The sequence below is a fragment of the Apiospora phragmitis genome, assembly GCF_038363925.1.
Source record: "Apiospora phragmitis strain CBS 135458 chromosome Unknown utg000006l:1.0-5683423.0:1.0-5690449.0, whole genome shotgun sequence".
NCBI classification, from domain to species: domain Eukaryota; kingdom Fungi; phylum Ascomycota; class Sordariomycetes; order Amphisphaeriales; family Apiosporaceae; genus Apiospora; species Apiospora phragmitis.
This window is the reverse complement of record NW_027117404.1, coordinates 906,506-923,150: the sequence shown is the minus strand read 5'-3', so window position 1 is coordinate 923,150 and position 16,645 is coordinate 906,506. Positions and strand designations below refer to the sequence as shown.

Below are 16,645 nucleotides of genomic sequence, written 5' to 3'. Positions count from 1 at the left end.
ACCAGCCGATCGATCGCCTGTAGTCATTCATTGCCAGCCTGGTATCTGACAAGCGAGGGCCTTGTATGTGGTATGCTTCAATGCACCCCATGTGCTTGCGCCTCCTGTCTTTCAACCACGACGACTTTCAGCTTCCGAGCGCGTCCAAGCTACCGACATGGACGACAATAAGCGTCTGAGCACTGCTTCCAACAGACTAAGTGCCATTCCGCGACCAACATCTCGACTGCCAGTGCCCCGAACTACAGCCATTCCGACCGCCACGTCCAAGTCAACCTCCAATGGCCTGCGCCCTGCTCTATCTAGAGAGAGCCTCAGACCGAGTTCAAGCAGCAGCGATCTCCGAACGACTACTACAAATTCGAGGCTGCGAACCTCGGTTTCGCGCGACCAACTCGATGCATCGTCTACCACCGCTTCTTCCAACACTTTTCGGAGACCACAACGGCAAGGGGGGCCGCCTATAAGCTCACAGGGTGCATTACAAGGCGTGAAGAGTCGAAGTGTGTCTCGAGATCCAGTCGGTCGGATTGCTGGTGATGGTCGTTCTCAACAGTCTATCTCCATCCGGAAAAGACAGTCCTCTGTACAGCTCTCTGGTAGCTACAGCCGAGACGAATCACCTTTGGACGAGGAGAATACCCAAGAAATGCCTCCACCCCTGACAAGCTCCATGGGCGAGACGGCCTCTTCTTTTGATACCATCAAGACTCCATTGAGGAAGTCGAGGCCATCTCTCAATGAGAGGACGATCGAGACCCTTTCTCAACTACCATCTTCACCTGCTATCAAGCGAAATGGATCAAACTTTTATGACAATGATGGGTTTCGATCGCGGACAGGAAGTGGGAGCTCGCGGCCAGGCTCCAGCTACCAGTCTGATGGGTCTAGCGGAACGGCAGGAAGATCGTTTAGTCGCCCGGGATCCAGCTCTGGCCCTGCCGGTAATCTCTACACAAACTTCAGAGCCTCGACCAGCACTTACCGACCGCCATTGGCGCCGGTTCAGGGGACTCCATCTGACGCGCGTCGGCACTCCCCAAGACACCCAATGCGATGCCCTCGCCGGCGTCTGGCAAGTACCGGCCGCGTGCATCGCTAGGGCCTCGGACGCCGAGTCCAGAGAAGAACCTAGATGTATCGATATCCAAATATGGCTCGAAAACTGTGGCTCCGCGACCACTGAAGCAAAGGGCTTCCGTCAATGGTCTTTTCAAAAAACCGTCGATGTCCTCTCTTGACAAGCCCGAAGCCGCATCCGAGCTGTCTGTTCGACCAGCTCGGAAAATATCAGTAGCTTCAGAGAGGTCCTCGACAACATCCGCCGAGGGCCACAACCCTTCGGTAGCCTCGACGGGGTCCACAGCCTTGACGTCTGACTCCGTCGAAGAAGCTACGTCCGCAGCCGCTCAAAAATCATCGGCTGCACTGCGAGAGCAGATTGCAAAGGCCAAAGCAGCAAAACGAGCAGCTGCCAAACAGGTTGCAGCGGCCGCATTGCCTCCTACAGAAGAGGCACCGCTAGTTCCCACTGACACATCCTTCGACTTTGATCTCCCTGATGACCCCTTTAACCAGAATCAATTCGAAATTTCAAATCGAAAGGTTATGCAGACAAGGATCAATGGAGCTCGCACCACAGGCAAACTCAATATATCCGCCATGGGCCTTAAGGAAATACCCGAAGACGTCCTGAAAATGTATGACCTGGAGTCAATTGGCAAACAGGGCGGTTCCTGGGCGGAAAGCGTAGACCTGACGCGTTTTGTCGCCGCCGACAATGAGCTAGAGATCATTGACAACTCTATTTTCCCGGATACCGATCCGGCCGATTTTGCGGACGACGAAGATAGCAACGGACATCAATTCGGTGGTTTGGAGAGTCTAGATCTTCATGGAAATATGCTGATATCCGCGCCTGTGGGGCTCAGAAGGCTGCAGTTCCTGACCTCCTTGAATCTGGTAAGTTTGTTCTCATTCTTCAATGCTAAAGTTTGCGCGGCTAACGTGTCTATAGGCCTCGAACAAGCTAGCGAACAACTGTCTCGAAGTCATTTCCCAAGTTACTTGTCTGCGCGACCTCAAACTGGGCAACAACCTTCTATATGGCGCGATGGATCCATGCTTCTCCAAATTAGAGAATCTGGAGATTCTAGATCTGCACGGAAACGAGATCACAGCACTGCCTGAAGGCATCGAGAACCTTAGCAGACTTCGGATCTTGAATCTGAACGAGAACGCCATCGATTCGTTGCCCTTCAAGGCTTTCGCCAAGCTGCCCCTGACGGAGTTGCTTGCTCGGAAGAACAGACTTTCAGGGACATTGATTCATCCAGAAGTCGAGAGTCTTCCTCAGCTACAAGTACTGGATGTGTCCATGAACCAGCTAACACTCCTGGCCTCAGTCGATACGCCGGGTGCCCTTGCCATGCCGTCTCTTCACCAGCTCACCCTATCGTGCAATAGGCTCCGGCGCTCCCAGATGTTGGGTCTTGGAAGCGTCTCCTTACGTTGAATGCGGATGAAAATAGCATTGCTGCTATACCAGACGGCTTTACCAAACTCGAGAACCTAAAGCATGTTGACTTTACCAGTAACGATATTCGTGTGATCCCACCCGAGATAGCGCGCATGGACAGCGTTGGAATGCTTCGTCTCTCGGGAAATCCGTTACGCGACAGAAAGTTGACCTCACTGACAATCGAAGAGCTCAAATCGAATCTGGCTGCAAGGCTTGAGCCTCTGCCAGATGAGCTAGGTGGAATGGAGAATTTCAGTAACGGTTTTGATACGTCAAGTCGTCCAAGAAAGGGGAGCAATGCTGTGAAGGAGAGCGTCCCGACACATAACGAAGACGATGACAGCTATGACGATGCTTTTGCGACACCCCCAACTTCAGCTCCTCATTCCCCGAAACAATCACGATCACGATCTCATACACTCAGCAGCCAGACCTGGCCCGTTAAGACCGGTGGCATTCTGGATCGAACCAACACTCAATCCTCGTCACTTCATCCCGTTGTCTGCTCCAAGATTGCAGTTGAGCAAACAATTCGCGATATTCGCTTGGCTCACAACACTTTCACTACGCTGCCGAACTCACTCTCTTTCTTCGCCGACACCCTCAGCTCACTAACGATCGCACACAACCAATTGGTTGGTGAGAGCTATCTTGGCGAAGAGCTTGATCTTACGGCCCTCAAGGAACTCAACCTGTCCAACAACCGCATCACGAGCCTGGAACCATTGACGGCACATCTTCGAGCACCCAACCTACAGAAGATTGACATTAGTTTCAACCGCCTTGTTTCGCTCCCTCGGATGCGCGAGTTCTTCCCCAGTTTGACAGTGCTTCTTGTATCGAATAACCATTTGGAAGATTTAGACCCAGAGTCCATCAAAGGATTGAAGATTGTGGATGCGAACAATAACGACATTCCCCATTTGAATCCCCGGCTGGGACTTCTCGGGGGCGTAGGAAACTTGGAAAGATTGGAAGTGAATGGGAATCGATTCCGTGTTCCTAGGTGGAACGTGCTGGAACGTGGGACTGAAGCCACTCTGCGATGGCTCCGAGGTCGGGTGCCAGTTGTTGAGATGGGGGAATGGAAGACAAAAGCGGGCAATGCTGAAAACGAGGCAAGCACCAACGACAGTGATTAGCCGTCCCTGGTGAGGTTTGCATGGGGTGCGGTATGATTGCTATGAGTCGGTGAGAAGGTGGGTTGTTTCTATGGCTTGACTGCTTCACGTTACGCATCATCATTTCTGGCTCGCGCAACCCAAGGAGATACCAATTTGCTTTGGCGGGGCGGTCCGCCTGTATTACTATTCCACATTGACGGGGGGTTTGGGCGCTCGGAATGAAGGGGTACGTGCATAACGTGCACAGTAAATGTATGATCGGGTTGGTAATGGACATTATTGCCGTGGGTGTACGACAGAGGATTCGAATAGAAATTCATTTAACATTTCTCACGATATGTGCTGCATCGACCAATGTAAATGTCAAGGATGACAACTGTACCATACAAGATCATTCGCAGCAGAGCTTCTTTTGTCACGCTTCTCTGTCCCACGGTACGGAGGATTCAGTGTAATTGGAACAAGCCGACATTGAAGCATTGTACCTAAGCGACAGGTTAACGAAGTCTGCATCTAGGACCATCAGAGCTACAGGCAAGTATTCCTAGGTTGAGATACGCAAGGGAGGTCATGGGACCAATGGAAGGACGAAGGTATCGGCGCATCGTGTAAACTGTATATGAACGTTCACATAGGGTAGAATCAATGATGGATTTTGCGTCTGCTAGAGTAGCTATGTTATCGACGTGGTAACTATGAGATGTTGCTTAATAATAACACTACATCAGGTACAAGCCTCGAGAAATGCAACTTGCTAAGGTCTAAGCGAAATCATTTTCAGATAAAGAGAAGCCAGTCAGTATAGAGAAAAGAGGCTCATATTTAGATTAAGTGAACAAGCAAGCACAATTCACGAATCACTAGACGAACTTCAACATTGGAAGAAGAAAAACTGTAGATCTCATTGTAACGTGTTTCGATTGACAAGTTATATACAACATGGCGCCGTTAACATTGAGGAATAATTACATTAAATTATTATAATATGACACAAGAACTTCTTCCCCTTTACATTGATTTGGCGAATGCCGAATTGTGCCTCATCCCCGGCACACTCCTCTATCTCATTCCACTTCTCTCATCTTGGAAGCAAGATTTCTCAAGCTCCTTTCATAGGCTCAATCCAGACGTCATAAGCTTTACAGGAAAGCGACGGCGGCGGCCGCGATGGCCAGGAAGCCGCTGCTGACCTTGCCGGCGGCACCAGCGGTGACGACGGGAGGGGTCTGGACGGGGTAGCCACCGGAAGGCGAGGGGGTGGCCTTCATGGTGGAGGGCTGAGCAGCGCCAGCCGGGTAGGTCTGGGTAGCACCGGCGGGGGTGGTCACCGGGTAAGGGGCGACGGGCTTGCTCATGGTGCTGGAGGTGACGCCGGTGGCGGGGATGGTGCTGTTGCCGAAGGGCTGGCTGGGCTGCTCGGGCTGGGCCGGGTAGCTGGGAGCCGGGGGAGAGCTTGAAGAGACACCGCCGGTGGGCTGCTGAGGCTTGCTGGGGTAGCCGCCGGTGGGCTGCTGGGGCTGAGCAGGGGCGCTGGAGCTGGGAGACGCGGGCGAAGAAGATGAGACACCAGCGGAAGGCTGCTCGGGCTGCATGGGGGTCGTGCCGTAGCCGCCGGAGGGCTGCTTGGGCTGCTCAGGCTGGGCAGGAGTGCTGGGAGCAGGGGGCGAGCTGGAAGAGACGCCACCGGTAGGTTGCTCGGGCTGCTTAGGCTGCTCAGGCTGGCTGGGGTACTCGCCAGTAGGCTGCTTGGGCTGCTCGGGTTGCATGGGGGTGGTGCCGTAGCCGCCGGAGGGCTGCTTGGGCTGTTCAGGCTGGGCAGGGGTGCTGGGGGCAGGGGGCGAAGAAGAAGAGACACCGCCAGTGGGCTGCTGGGGCTGCTCAGGCTGCTGGGGCTGGCTGGGGTACTCGCCAGTAGGCTGCTCGGGCTGCTCAGGCTGCATGGGGGTGGTGGCGTAGCCGCGGGCCTGCTGGGTAGGGTACTTGCCGCCGGTAGGCTGAGCAGGCTGGGCCGGGTAGCCGGTAGGCTTAGCAGAGACAGCGTCGGTCTGGCTGGCAGCAACGGGGGCGGTAGGCTTGGCCGGGGCAGGGGTAGGGGGAGTCACAACGGTAGTGCGGTTGCAAGGAACCATGACCGTGGAGTCAATGATCGAGGTGGTAACAGGCTCAGCGGTGTGGGGGTGTTTGGGAACCTCGGCGGGGCCAGTGATGGTGACGGTGGTCTTGGAACCAGCCTGGCAGTTGGGGCACTGGACGTAAGAGTAGGTCTGCTGAGGGCCGTTGGTGACAGCACCGTTAGCACCAGTAGCAGTGACGGAGGCAGAGCCCTTTCCGTTGCCGTTACCGTTGCCGGAACCGTTGTTGCCGTTTCCGTTGTTACCGGAGCCGTTGCCACCGTTGTTGCCGTTGCCAGAGCCGTTACCGCCGTTGGCACCAGTGGGCTGAGGCTTAGAGTTGTAGGGGTTGCCGCTGCCAGAACCGGGGCCAGCGCGAGAGGCAGTGGCAGTGGCAGAAGCAGGGGTAGAGGGGCTACCGTTGTTGTCGCCACCGTTACCACCTCCGTTGCCGGAGCCGTTGCCGGAACCGTTGCCATTGCCGTTGCCGCCAGTGGGACGGGGGCCGTGCTCGCAGTTGGTCTTGGTGGGGATCTCCATGACCTGGACCATGATTTCAGGGCTCAGGCTGATAAGGTCGACGTTGTTCAGCGTGACATCGACATCAAGAGCGACACCGACGTCAATACCCCAGGCCTCCTCGGAGACGGGGCAGCTGGGAGTGTCACAGAGGTCGAGCTTGACGTTCATGACATCAGCGACGACAGCCAAGGCGACACCGGCACCAACATCGGGCAGGATGGGAAGGAGCTGGTTGAGGCCGAGGTCAAGGCCGACGATGGCGGCAACGCGGAGGCGGAGGAAGGCCTCAACCTTGGCGCAGCCAACCTCGACGGTGATGGGCAGCAGCTTGACGAAGGTACCGTCAACATCAGCCTGGAGAGGAGCCTCCTCGAGGAGGTTGGTGGTGATCTTGAACTCCTTTCCGAGGGAGATCTCGGCGCCAAGGCTGGCGGAGATGGGAAGATCGGCAGAGAGAATGAGGTCGAGGTAGACCTGAGCCTTGACATCGAGAAGACCGGGGAGGTTGATCTCGATGACCTGGTCAGGCTTGAAGAGCTCGAGAGCGATGTAGGCACCAGCGTAGAGGTCGACCTCGAGGTCGAGCTTGGCGTGGAAGTCCTTGATGGAAACCTCAAGGTAAGGCAGAGGCTTGTCAACACCGACGGTGACGTCGACGGAACCGTGGACACCACAGTCGTTGCAGATGACGGCGAGGCCAAGATCGACATCGGTTTGGAGGTCGACCAGGTTGGGGACGGTGGCGGCCAGATCGACGGCAGCGACGGCGACCAGGGGCTCCTCGAGGAGGTTCAGGTCAACGTCGACGCGAGCCTCGGCAACCTTGCCATCCTTCAGCAGGGTGACCTGGGGCTTGACACCTTGGCCACCGATCAGGTTTCTCTCGACAACCTGAGGAACAGGCGACAGGGGGCTGGCCAGGGCGACCGAGGCCGCCAAGGCAGCGGCCATAGGGCCGCGGGTAGGGAAGTGCATGTCTGTAAGGAAGGACAGTTTATTATTGGCAATAAAGAAATGGACTGGAGTAGTATGTGAACTACTTCCAAAAAAGAGTGACTGTGCCGAAGAGCTCAAAAGGGAACTGTGGGATGTTCACCTGTTTGGTAGCTTGAGGCTGGGGAGTAAGGAAGAAGAGAAGGCCGATTTGAGGCGGCAGAAGGCCGTCTTTTCTACACGAGCTGGTGAAATGAGAGGATACCAGCCCCTTGCTAAGCCATAGCAATCCCGATGTGCCCCCTATGGGAAACTCTGGAGCCCGACATGGGTGCGCTCAAGGACATGCTGGCGTACCTCGGCGGGCGCGTTCGAAGGTGATTCGGATCGTCGGCGTGTAAGATGGCAGAAATGACCAACGATCCATGGTTCGGGAGCGGACAGGAGCTACCGCGGTTGGCTCGACATGGCAGCGGTCAACTTGCTCCTTAGGAGCCGGGGGTCACATGTGGAGTGGTTCCTGGCGGAAGAGCTGGCGGACTGGGGTTCGTGCCGGGGTCTATATGTACGTGCAATTAATTGCCCGCACCAGCCCCGTCGACAGACCCGTCCCAGCAGTACGAGACCCGTCTCTAGCAGGCTCCGGATTGTTTCTTCCCATGTCTTCTTTCGCAACTTCGACCCAAACCAGGTCGCGGCTCTGCTGTCGCCCGCATCTTCGTGACTAAAGGTATGGAGTCGATGATGCTGGCATGCGGTAGGCCCGAAAAGACGGTATTTACCTGTCAATTTCCATTCCAATACTTGCCCGTTTATGCTGTTCCATACTGTCTTTCCGGTGGCTGCACATACTGCACGCAGGTTCTCGAGGTTTGAGGGCTGCCTAACTGCACAGGCTAGAGCAGCTCAGCTCGGAATTCGGGCTAGCATGCCAACCAACTTAGCGGGCAGGGTAGTATCCCCTGGGGCCAAACCGTTTTTTGACAGGTGGTGGGGGTGCCGCCACTAGTAACTGGCGTATTTGATAGGGATCGACAAAGGAACGTCTTGGCAGAACCAAACCTCTGCCAAATGCCCTCTGCAGTCGTCATCTTTCTAGCTGCAGGGTCCCCAATGAATTAGATGAAACCCAAGCTTTGCACATCGCAGGATACACGTAAGAGACCAACGAATTGACCACCACAAACCTACCACCTACATACATACCAATGCACTGCGTACTGAAATGGTGGCGCAGAAAGCAAGTGACGAGCCACGGCTCCCACTACCCACTGGTGGGTGTCACGGACAAGACCGATGGAAAAATCGATCAGCACTGTTCAATCTCACTCCCAGGCAGAGTGGCCCCTTCTCCCATTGGTTAGCCGTTTCAAGTCCTTCCACGGCAGGGCACAGTCAGTTTCCATGGCCCCGGTCCGGAAGACAGCAGGCTTGAACATCTGAGCGTCCACTGGAACTGTTCCATTTTGCGGGGAACACACGGCACTGCACACTGTTACCCATGGACTTTGGCCTAGCCATGCTGTCATGAATCCTCCAGTATCTCCGATCAATCCTCTAGTCTCTCTGCTTCCTTGCTTTGAAGGCAATCTCGTTCGACATCACTTCATTATTATTAGATTCCAAATCTTAAACAGTAATCGCTCAGAGTTCCAGTTTCCGAAGGGGCCAGACAGAAGAAGTAATTTCTTCATGCAGGTCCTAATACCCATCCTCATCATGCAGGCAGCTCGACATGGTTAGCACCAGCAAATCGAGCCCGGTTCTGATCCGATATTCTTCGTACGATGCCAACAACCTATTTCCTCTTTTCTTTCCCCACGACAGATCTTACTGGGCACATCATAGAGAAGGCGGAGCAAATAAGAAAGAACTGCCTGCCGCCAGCTGCAACCCGAGCCACACCCGTTATAACTTTGATCCCCTGCAGACTCCTGTAACTCTAGTGCCGTTGTAAGTACGTAATTATAATTCTCGAAAGGTGAAGAAGAAATACAGAACATGAAAAAACAGGAGCAGAAAAAGACACTCACACCCACTGCCCACTGCTCGCTTCGTCTCCGCATAGCAGCTCGTGTAGGCAGGTCTATGTCGATCAATTGTACTGAGATCCTCCTGTCTGTTCGTGTCGTCCAGAAGGTCGTCCACCACGCCGCCTCCTCCTCGTAACTCCTAAGATCCATTGCTTGGGCACAGCCCTGCATGCAACCTGTCGCCTCAGACGGGGAAAAACGACTGCCGATCCGCCTCGTTCCCCTTCCCCCCTTGCCGATCTTGGCATCCCCTAAGCACCTTCGCCGGCAAAAATAGAAGCCCATCTCACCTGCATTGTTCATTGGAATATTGTAACCTGACATTCTGACCTGACGAAACAATAAACATCCCTTCCGGAGGGTTCCCGTAGGAGCCGAAGTGCTTTCATGCCGATGTCTCGATGTTGCATGAGCCGGCTGAATATGACATTTCCCATCACAAACGTGCATATATGTACATAAGAAAAGGACCTGTTTTAAGATACAAGCAGCATGAGGTGGACTATCAGAAGCATACCTAGGTAGGCTATGTTCTTTTCCCGTTTCACAGCGGAGGAGAAACCCTAAGGTAAAAAGTCATATTTGGTCTTTTCTTATGTACTTACTTATGTTTGCATGTATGTGACAGGGGAAAGATTCGTTCCTAGATGTAATTAAGATCCAATCATCCGTTTTGAATCTACCCGATCATAAGCGCGATCACATCCTGGGAATAAATGTGATGCAAAGCAAATTTGCATATCCTAAAGCGTTGCGCGCAGGAGACGATCGATATTTCTTACGTAAGGCTCCCAACTCAGTGCGCTCACCCCTTGCTTCAGAGTGCATACACATACATACATGCATGGCAAAGACATGTTACAACTTCGAGTGCCTTGACCTGATCATCTGCCGAGATTTCGATGAACATTTTGAGTATCACCTGTGTATATAGCCGTATGCGTGTATAGAGCCCTGGCCGGCATCATGCGCCTTCTCTGTGACAACCACTAGGTAATAACACGAACCTTCTAAGGAAGTTTATGCGATCCCATTTGCAACCTCACCTCACAGCTCATATGAGGCTAAACAGCACCTGCAAATCTCCCATCTGCATGCAGCCTGCAGCGCACACTAGCAAACAGAGGGGGCAGGCAAAAACAATACCCCTTCGAACCGCTGCTCAGCCTGACTCGCTACACCTAACGTGATATCTTGATCGTTTTCTTCTTTTCGGAACCTGATTCGGTGTTTGTTCTTTCTTGTTCATGTCTAGGACAAGCTCCAAAGTCCGGTATGAATACGACGAGTAAGAAGAAGAAGAAAAAAGAAACAAGAAGCCGTCGAGTAGTTGTATGAGATTTATTAATGTCCCTTCGCTGAGTTACGTAAAATGTAGCCCGGGATTTCCTTCGTCCCTCCCTACTTGAAAGAGTAAGGTAGAAGAAAACTATGCGTATCTTTCCTCTGTCCTTGGTGTTGTTGTCGCCGCCGCCGCAGCCGCCGCAGCCGCCGCAGATGGCGACGGGGCTATACTGGTTGCTTTCCCTTTCGGTGCGTCGCGGGGTGTACCCGCCGGTACACGCGCGTCCCCTGTCCTGGCAGGATGACCTTGGCGGCCTTGCCGCGGTACGGGAAGTGGGCCACTCTCTGGTTGCACGCCGGGCAGAAGTGGCCGATGTCCTGGTACAAGCAGAAGAGGCAAGGGATGAGGCACAACTGCAGGCCCACCATGCTGTCGTTGTCGTGATATGAATCTTGCGAAATTATGAACAGTGAAAACCCGACTATTATAGGGAAAAGGGGGTGGGAATGAAAGGGCAAAGAAGCACAGACACACATACACACAGAGAGATTGATCTCGGGGAGGAGAGCATTTTAGAACGGATATGTAATGTCGTGTCAGGTAACTTACTAGGTCCTGTTAGAGTGCTTCTCTTTGATCTGTGTCTTCCCCCGGTGGTCGCAGAACGGACATTGCACGGTGCCCGGCTCGAGTCCGAGTCGCTCCAGCTGGTTTACGACAACACATGGGTCATTGAGCTCCTGCTGCCGCCGATCATTGCTGTTGCTAGGGCTCCTTGGGGGTGTTGAGACCACTGGCTCGGGGACGTCGTTGGGGTTTTGCACCAGCTCGGGTAGATCAGGCTGGACTGGTTCGGGCAGATCCGATATTGGAACAACCTCGGGAAGCTCGGTACACGGTTTTTCGGGATTATGCGAACTAGTAGCAGTAGCCATGATTTGTTGTATATAGATATATGTAAAATCACAAAAAGGTAACACCGAAGCGTCTTTCTCCCGTTACGTGTTTTCACACTCTGACATCCCAATCAGGCTGATTACCAACGGTTGGTTTGCGCCACCCAGACGTTATGTCGTTACCAACGCCGTTTTGCTGTGCCGCGTGTAGTGCTTACTCTTGAACAGGGGGCTCACGGGCTGTCTTGATGCGACTGGCTGCTCATTCTTCCGCGGATCAACTTACCGAAATAGCGATAGCCGTTCACTTGCTACAATAAGAGAGCAGGGAAAGAAGTATCAGGTCACTTCGACAGCAAGTGCTTGCAACATCGCATCATGAAAGGGTCTTGATAGAAAGAGCAACTCAGTATTGCCCTATGTTCAAATGATATAAGAACTATATAATAACTCGCCATCGTAAAACTCCACTGATGCATGGGTAACATTTTCCCAACTTGTCTGGGTTGAATCCAGAAACTTTTCCCGTCCCATGACCATCCGCTCCCATATCTCTCATATGTTGACATACATTACACTGTTGAAGTAGGCCGCGCCAATAGCCCTTCCGCGAAAACCTTTGCAAATCATAACTTCGTTAAGAAAGAGAGAGACGGGATAATAATAACACCTCTTTTCATCTCTAAGGCTCGCCCCAGATCTCGTCGGCAATCTGTCGCACGAGGGCCAGCTTGTTCTTCTGGTCCTCCTCGGACAGCGGGTAGCCGGACTCGTGGGTGGAGAAGCCGCACTGGGGGCTGACGCAGACGCGCTTGAGGGCCTGCTCGCGGGTCTCGCCGCCGGCGGCGGCGACGAAGTCGGCGGCCTTGTAGATGCGCGCCTTCATGGCCTCCTTGTCCTCGAGGTCGCGCAGCTTGGTGCTGATGACGCCGACGACGACGTTCTTGTTCTTGGGCAGGAACTTGAGCGGCTCGAAGCCGCCCGAACGCTCCGTGTCGTACTCGAGGTAGAAGGTGTTGACGTTGAGGTTCTCGAACAGCTTCTGCGCGATGATGTCGTACGCGCCCTCGGCGAAGTGCCGGCCGCCGATGAAGTTGCCGCGGCACAGGTGGATGCCCGTGTGCATGTCCGCCGGGCACTTGCTGATGGAGTCGTTGTACAGGGCGATGTAGGCGTCCAGAAGGTCGTCCACGGTGCCCTCGTTGTCCTTGTCCTCCTCCCAGCCCACGCGGAACTTGTCCGAGCAGAAATCTAGAGGATCAACGTGTTAATACAGGCCCACCAGACTGCGGTTACTGAATCTACTTACAAGCCATGCCGGGGTCATCGAACTGGACGTTTCGCAGACCAGCCTTGTAGAGCATGTCCAGCTCGTCCTGGTAGCACTTGGCGACGTCCTTGAAGTACTCGGCGTCGTTGGCGTAGGCCTCCTTGGTGTAGGCGCGTCCCTGCTTGTAACGCATGTGGAACCAGGCAGGCGTGATCATGGTCAACTTGATGTTCTTCCACTCGCTCTCGGGCAGAGCGGCCTGCACGAGGCGGAGCTCGTGCAGGTTGGAAGTAGACCGCTCCGGGTTGTGCTTGAGCTTGCTGCCGGCGATGACGCTGTCGCCAGGCATGACGTGGCGGTCCTTCTCGATCAGCGAGACGACGTCCGGGTGGTACATGCGGAACATGGAGCCGTCCGCGTTCTCGAGGCGGAGGCTGCCGTCGAGCTCGTCCCAGAAGAGACCCCAGAAGCGGGTGCGGTTGTACTCGCCCGAGGTGACGGCCTTGATGCCCACGTCCTGCTGCATCTTGACCACCTTGGCCACGGCCTCCTTCTCGACGGCGGGCAGGCCAGCCTCCTCCTCCGAGACGCCGTTGTCGCGGATGTTGGCGCGCGCCTCGAGCAGGTTCTCGGGGCGCAGCAGGGAGCCCATCTGCTCGGCCCTGAAGGGTGGAGCACTGTGAAGTTGGCTAGCCATGTTTGGTAGGATATAGCAAGAATAAAGTTTCACTCGACAAAACTAGGGTCAACAGCGTCGGGAAAACAACAAAACTAATATGTCTTGAAGTTTTCTTCTGCTTTCAACTTCTCGAGACAGAAAAGAAGGAAAAAGACCAAGAAAATTACTGACAGCAGTAGTTTCGATCTACCTACAAGTTTTAGTTTGTGGTGCGGGGGAAAGTGCGACATAGCGTCCAGAAGGAGTCCTAATAGAGCCAACTATCGCCATATCAGACCAGGTCGGCCCGGTCATTATTCGAAAACGTGAGTATTAAAACGCCCGATAGGAGCTGCTTCAGTGGGGGCTTATTGCGACAACTGCTACCAAAGCACTCTAGCGTCCAGTGACGAGCTTCTGGTCGGCGGGTCAGGGTAGCGAGAGCCAAGATCCCAAGGATCCATCCATAGTGCGTCGGGACTTATGAAGACGGTTAACACTTACCGATCGATTGTGACATTACCCTCTGACATACGGAATGAAGCATTCAGGGGACTCCCGAGTCATGCAACTATCCCCAGAACGACGCCGACCTATCAATGTCCCACTGGTTCGCCGCCGGTTTTACTTAGCCTACAGCTTAGCGGGCCTCTTCAGGGACTTTTTGATCTCCTGAGTCTCAAGGGGAGCTGACCCGAATTGATGCACAGATAATCGTCCCGAGCTCATCCCGAGTCTGGTAATTGCATTGTGCTACTTCGTCATGATCAGACGGCCGGCCCCAATTTTAGCGGACTGGGGAGGCGGGATAACGTAAGTGTAGAACTCGCTAATGCAAGGGACAAAGAAGCCCGTTCGCCAAGCTACGTCATCTGCCGATAGAGCTGTCTGGGGATCAGAGACACATATATCACTTCAATGTTCAACCTCAAAACTGTCGCGTGAGCACAACGACTGTAACTCGCACTATCCGTCAATCAACCAATTCTTTTTCTTCCTCCGTTGAAGAAACTCTAGGTCAACACAAACATCACGTCGCAACCATGGCAGAAATAGCTGCTGGAGCACTGGCAGCCGAGCAGGTCCTTTCCACGGCGGCTCAAGCCACTGCTGCTTACACCGTAGCACAACCCACGAATGGCCTGAAGGCCGCCTTCTCCCAGATCGCCACATCGGTTGCTGATGGTACCAGGTCAGTAGACAACAAGACTTCCTGATCGTTTGATCTGATCTGGACTTTGGATCTTAATGAGGAAGTTGCTAATCAACCTAAACAGAGCATCGCTTGTTCGGTCAAATCACTCTCTCACCGTCGTCGGCAACAGAGCATACATCTTCGGTGGTCGCACGAGCAGCAACAACAAGCTCGCCGACAACGAGATCCACTCTCTGGCCCTGCCCACCCAAGACGAGGCCGACAAGGCCGACTACCGGCTCATCCCCGCCCTGCCCGTCTCCGAGGGCGGCGGCGTGCCCTCCGCCCGCAGCGACCACTCCGCGTGCGCCGCCAACGGCCGCGTGGCCATCTTCGCCGGCCGCGACGAGACCGGCGCGCTCATCCAGGACGCCACCATCTGGCTGTTCGACGTCGAGCAGTCGGCGTGGCACGCCTGCGGGCCGAGCCGTCGACCACCATCCCCCCGCCCGCGCGCAAGGAGGCCAAGCTGTTCGTCCAGGGCAATGACTTCGTCGTCTACGGCGGCACGGACGAGGGCGGCCTGCCACTCGAGGACGTCTGGCGGTTCGACTTACGAGTCCAAGACCTGGTTCCGCCTACCCGACGCGCCCGCGGTCACCTCCAACGCCGCCTTCGCGGACCACACCCTCTACCTCATCGCCGGCAACGACGACCTCAGCAGCAGTCTCCACTTCCTCGACACCAGCCGTCGAGCCGACGGCCCGCCGGCAACGTGGGAGAGCATCGTTTTCCCACTAACCCGCTGGCTCCCGGACCGCGGCCGCGGGAGAACGGCGGCCTGCTGCACGTGTCGACGGGCTATGGCCGCAACTACCTTCTCTACTTCTTCGGTGAGCGCAGCACCTCCGGGCCCCCGGCAAGCAGCGGCGACGAGGAGGAGACGAATTCGAAGCCGACGCAGTGGAGCGACATGTGGACGCTGCAGCTGCCCTCGAGCGACGTGGCGCACAAGTCGACGACGATATCCGAGGCCGTGAAGCCGGCCAAGATCAAGGACGCCATCCGCGCCGCCTTCGGTGCCTCGGCAAGCACACGTGAGGTCCAGGTGCAGCCGCCGGGCGACGTGGCGGGCCACTCGGGCAAGCTGCACCCTGGCCCCCGGGGCTTCTTTGGGTATGATGTCACCGAGAAGAAGGACAGCATCGTGGTCTGGGGCGGCATGGACGCGAAGGGTGAGATGGAAGGAGATGGCTGGATCATCCAGTTGCAGTAAAACCGGCCCGCCGCCAGCTTGCTGGAAGACATAGACCTGCAGGCGAGCAGCTTTCCATGACAGTGCCGTCTACTAAGAATTGGACGAGCGCTTCAAATAGTCGTGGCTCGCTAAATACACTGTACTAAGCCAGTGTTTAATGCATATGATGAAATACAACGTCCCCACAGTGATATCCTGTCTTAGCGGAGTACGAGTATGTGCAATCATGATGTATAAGGTGCTTGATTTGGAAACTGAACCTATGGGCTTCCCCCATCTATGGATGGATTAGCTCTAGTCTGTATGTTCCCGCGAAAGGAAATATATTGGTTTGACGTTGCTATCCCCTCCCCCATTTCTGTTCGGCGACGATCCCACCGATTCCAGAGAACCAGGGATGAAAAACAGCATCACTTTAGTGATACAATTCTAAACTTACCCACGATGCCACGGTACATAAGGACAACGCACGCGTGCGCGTGTCCGTCAATTCAGCTTGTTAGCTCTGTTCATGGTAAGGTGAAGGGGATATTTGACGAACGAGTATATAGTAGGCAATCTAAAGCGGGTGTCGATGTCGGAAGTACCGACTTGCCATTGCATATACATTTGAAAGTGCTGCGGCTGTAATCATACATCGTTCTTATGTAGGATGATGATTTTTCTTTATAGCGGCGGCATGGCACTGCAACCAAGCTGTTGGGATTGATCGGCAGGACAGTGGTCCTGCTTGCATAACCGAATCTATTACCCGCTGTTGACCCTGAGATCCAACTTACATATCACAATTGCAATAATACGTGGACTTACCGGAGAGAACTATGTCTGACCTGTCTTTCCTGACCAAGGCGAAACATGTTTTGAAGTTCCATGGGTGTACATGGGCAAGAGAAGAGACC

The 16,645-nt window shown here is 54.5% G+C and overlaps 6 protein-coding genes across 6 annotated transcripts; 2 read left to right on the top strand and 4 right to left on the bottom strand.

Moving 5' to 3' along the window:
* Positions 1-131: 131 nt before the first annotated feature.
* On the top strand, positions 132-3,663 carry PG994_005568 (uncharacterized protein; the record flags this gene model as incomplete). The annotated part of the gene is made up of 4 exons (XM_066856977.1): positions 132-1,003; positions 1,045-1,962; positions 2,018-2,404; positions 2,467-3,663. Exons 1-4 carry the CDS (start codon positions 158-160, stop codon positions 3,661-3,663), a joined length of 3,348 nt encoding a protein of 1,115 aa, XP_066716246.1. The 5' UTR covers positions 132-157.
* Positions 3,664-4,784: 1,121 nt separating this feature from the next.
* PG994_005567 (uncharacterized protein) lies at positions 4,785-7,253 on the bottom strand (the record flags this gene model as incomplete). Its single annotated transcript, XM_066856976.1, has 1 exon — positions 4,785-7,253. The coding sequence occupies one exon, from the start codon at positions 7,251-7,253 to the stop codon at positions 4,785-4,787; it is 2,469 nt and encodes an 822-aa protein (XP_066716245.1).
* A 3,500-nt stretch (positions 7,254-10,753) lies between these two features.
* On the bottom strand, positions 10,754-10,957 carry PG994_005566 (uncharacterized protein; the record flags this gene model as incomplete). Its single annotated transcript, XM_066856975.1, has 1 exon — positions 10,754-10,957. One exon carries the CDS (start codon positions 10,955-10,957, stop codon positions 10,754-10,756), a length of 204 nt encoding a protein of 67 aa, XP_066716244.1.
* Positions 10,958-11,137: 180 nt separating this feature from the next.
* Positions 11,138-11,464, bottom strand: PG994_005565 (uncharacterized protein; the record flags this gene model as incomplete). Its single annotated transcript, XM_066856974.1, has 1 exon — positions 11,138-11,464. One exon carries the CDS (start codon positions 11,462-11,464, stop codon positions 11,138-11,140), a length of 327 nt encoding a protein of 108 aa, XP_066716243.1.
* Positions 11,465-12,107: 643 nt separating this feature from the next.
* On the bottom strand, positions 12,108-13,392 carry PG994_005564 (5-methyltetrahydropteroyltriglutamate-homocysteine methyltransferase; the record flags this gene model as incomplete). Its single annotated transcript, XM_066856973.1, has 2 exons — positions 12,108-12,676; positions 12,735-13,392. The coding sequence occupies 2 exons, from the start codon at positions 13,390-13,392 to the stop codon at positions 12,108-12,110; spliced, it is 1,227 nt and encodes a 408-aa protein (XP_066716242.1).
* A 1,004-nt stretch (positions 13,393-14,396) lies between these two features.
* PG994_005563 (uncharacterized protein) lies at positions 14,397-15,764 on the top strand (the record flags this gene model as incomplete). Its single annotated transcript, XM_066856972.1, has 3 exons — positions 14,397-14,545; positions 14,631-14,940; positions 15,012-15,764. The coding sequence occupies 3 exons, from the start codon at positions 14,397-14,399 to the stop codon at positions 15,762-15,764; spliced, it is 1,212 nt and encodes a 403-aa protein (XP_066716241.1).
* Between the last annotated feature and the right edge of the window lie 881 nt (positions 15,765-16,645).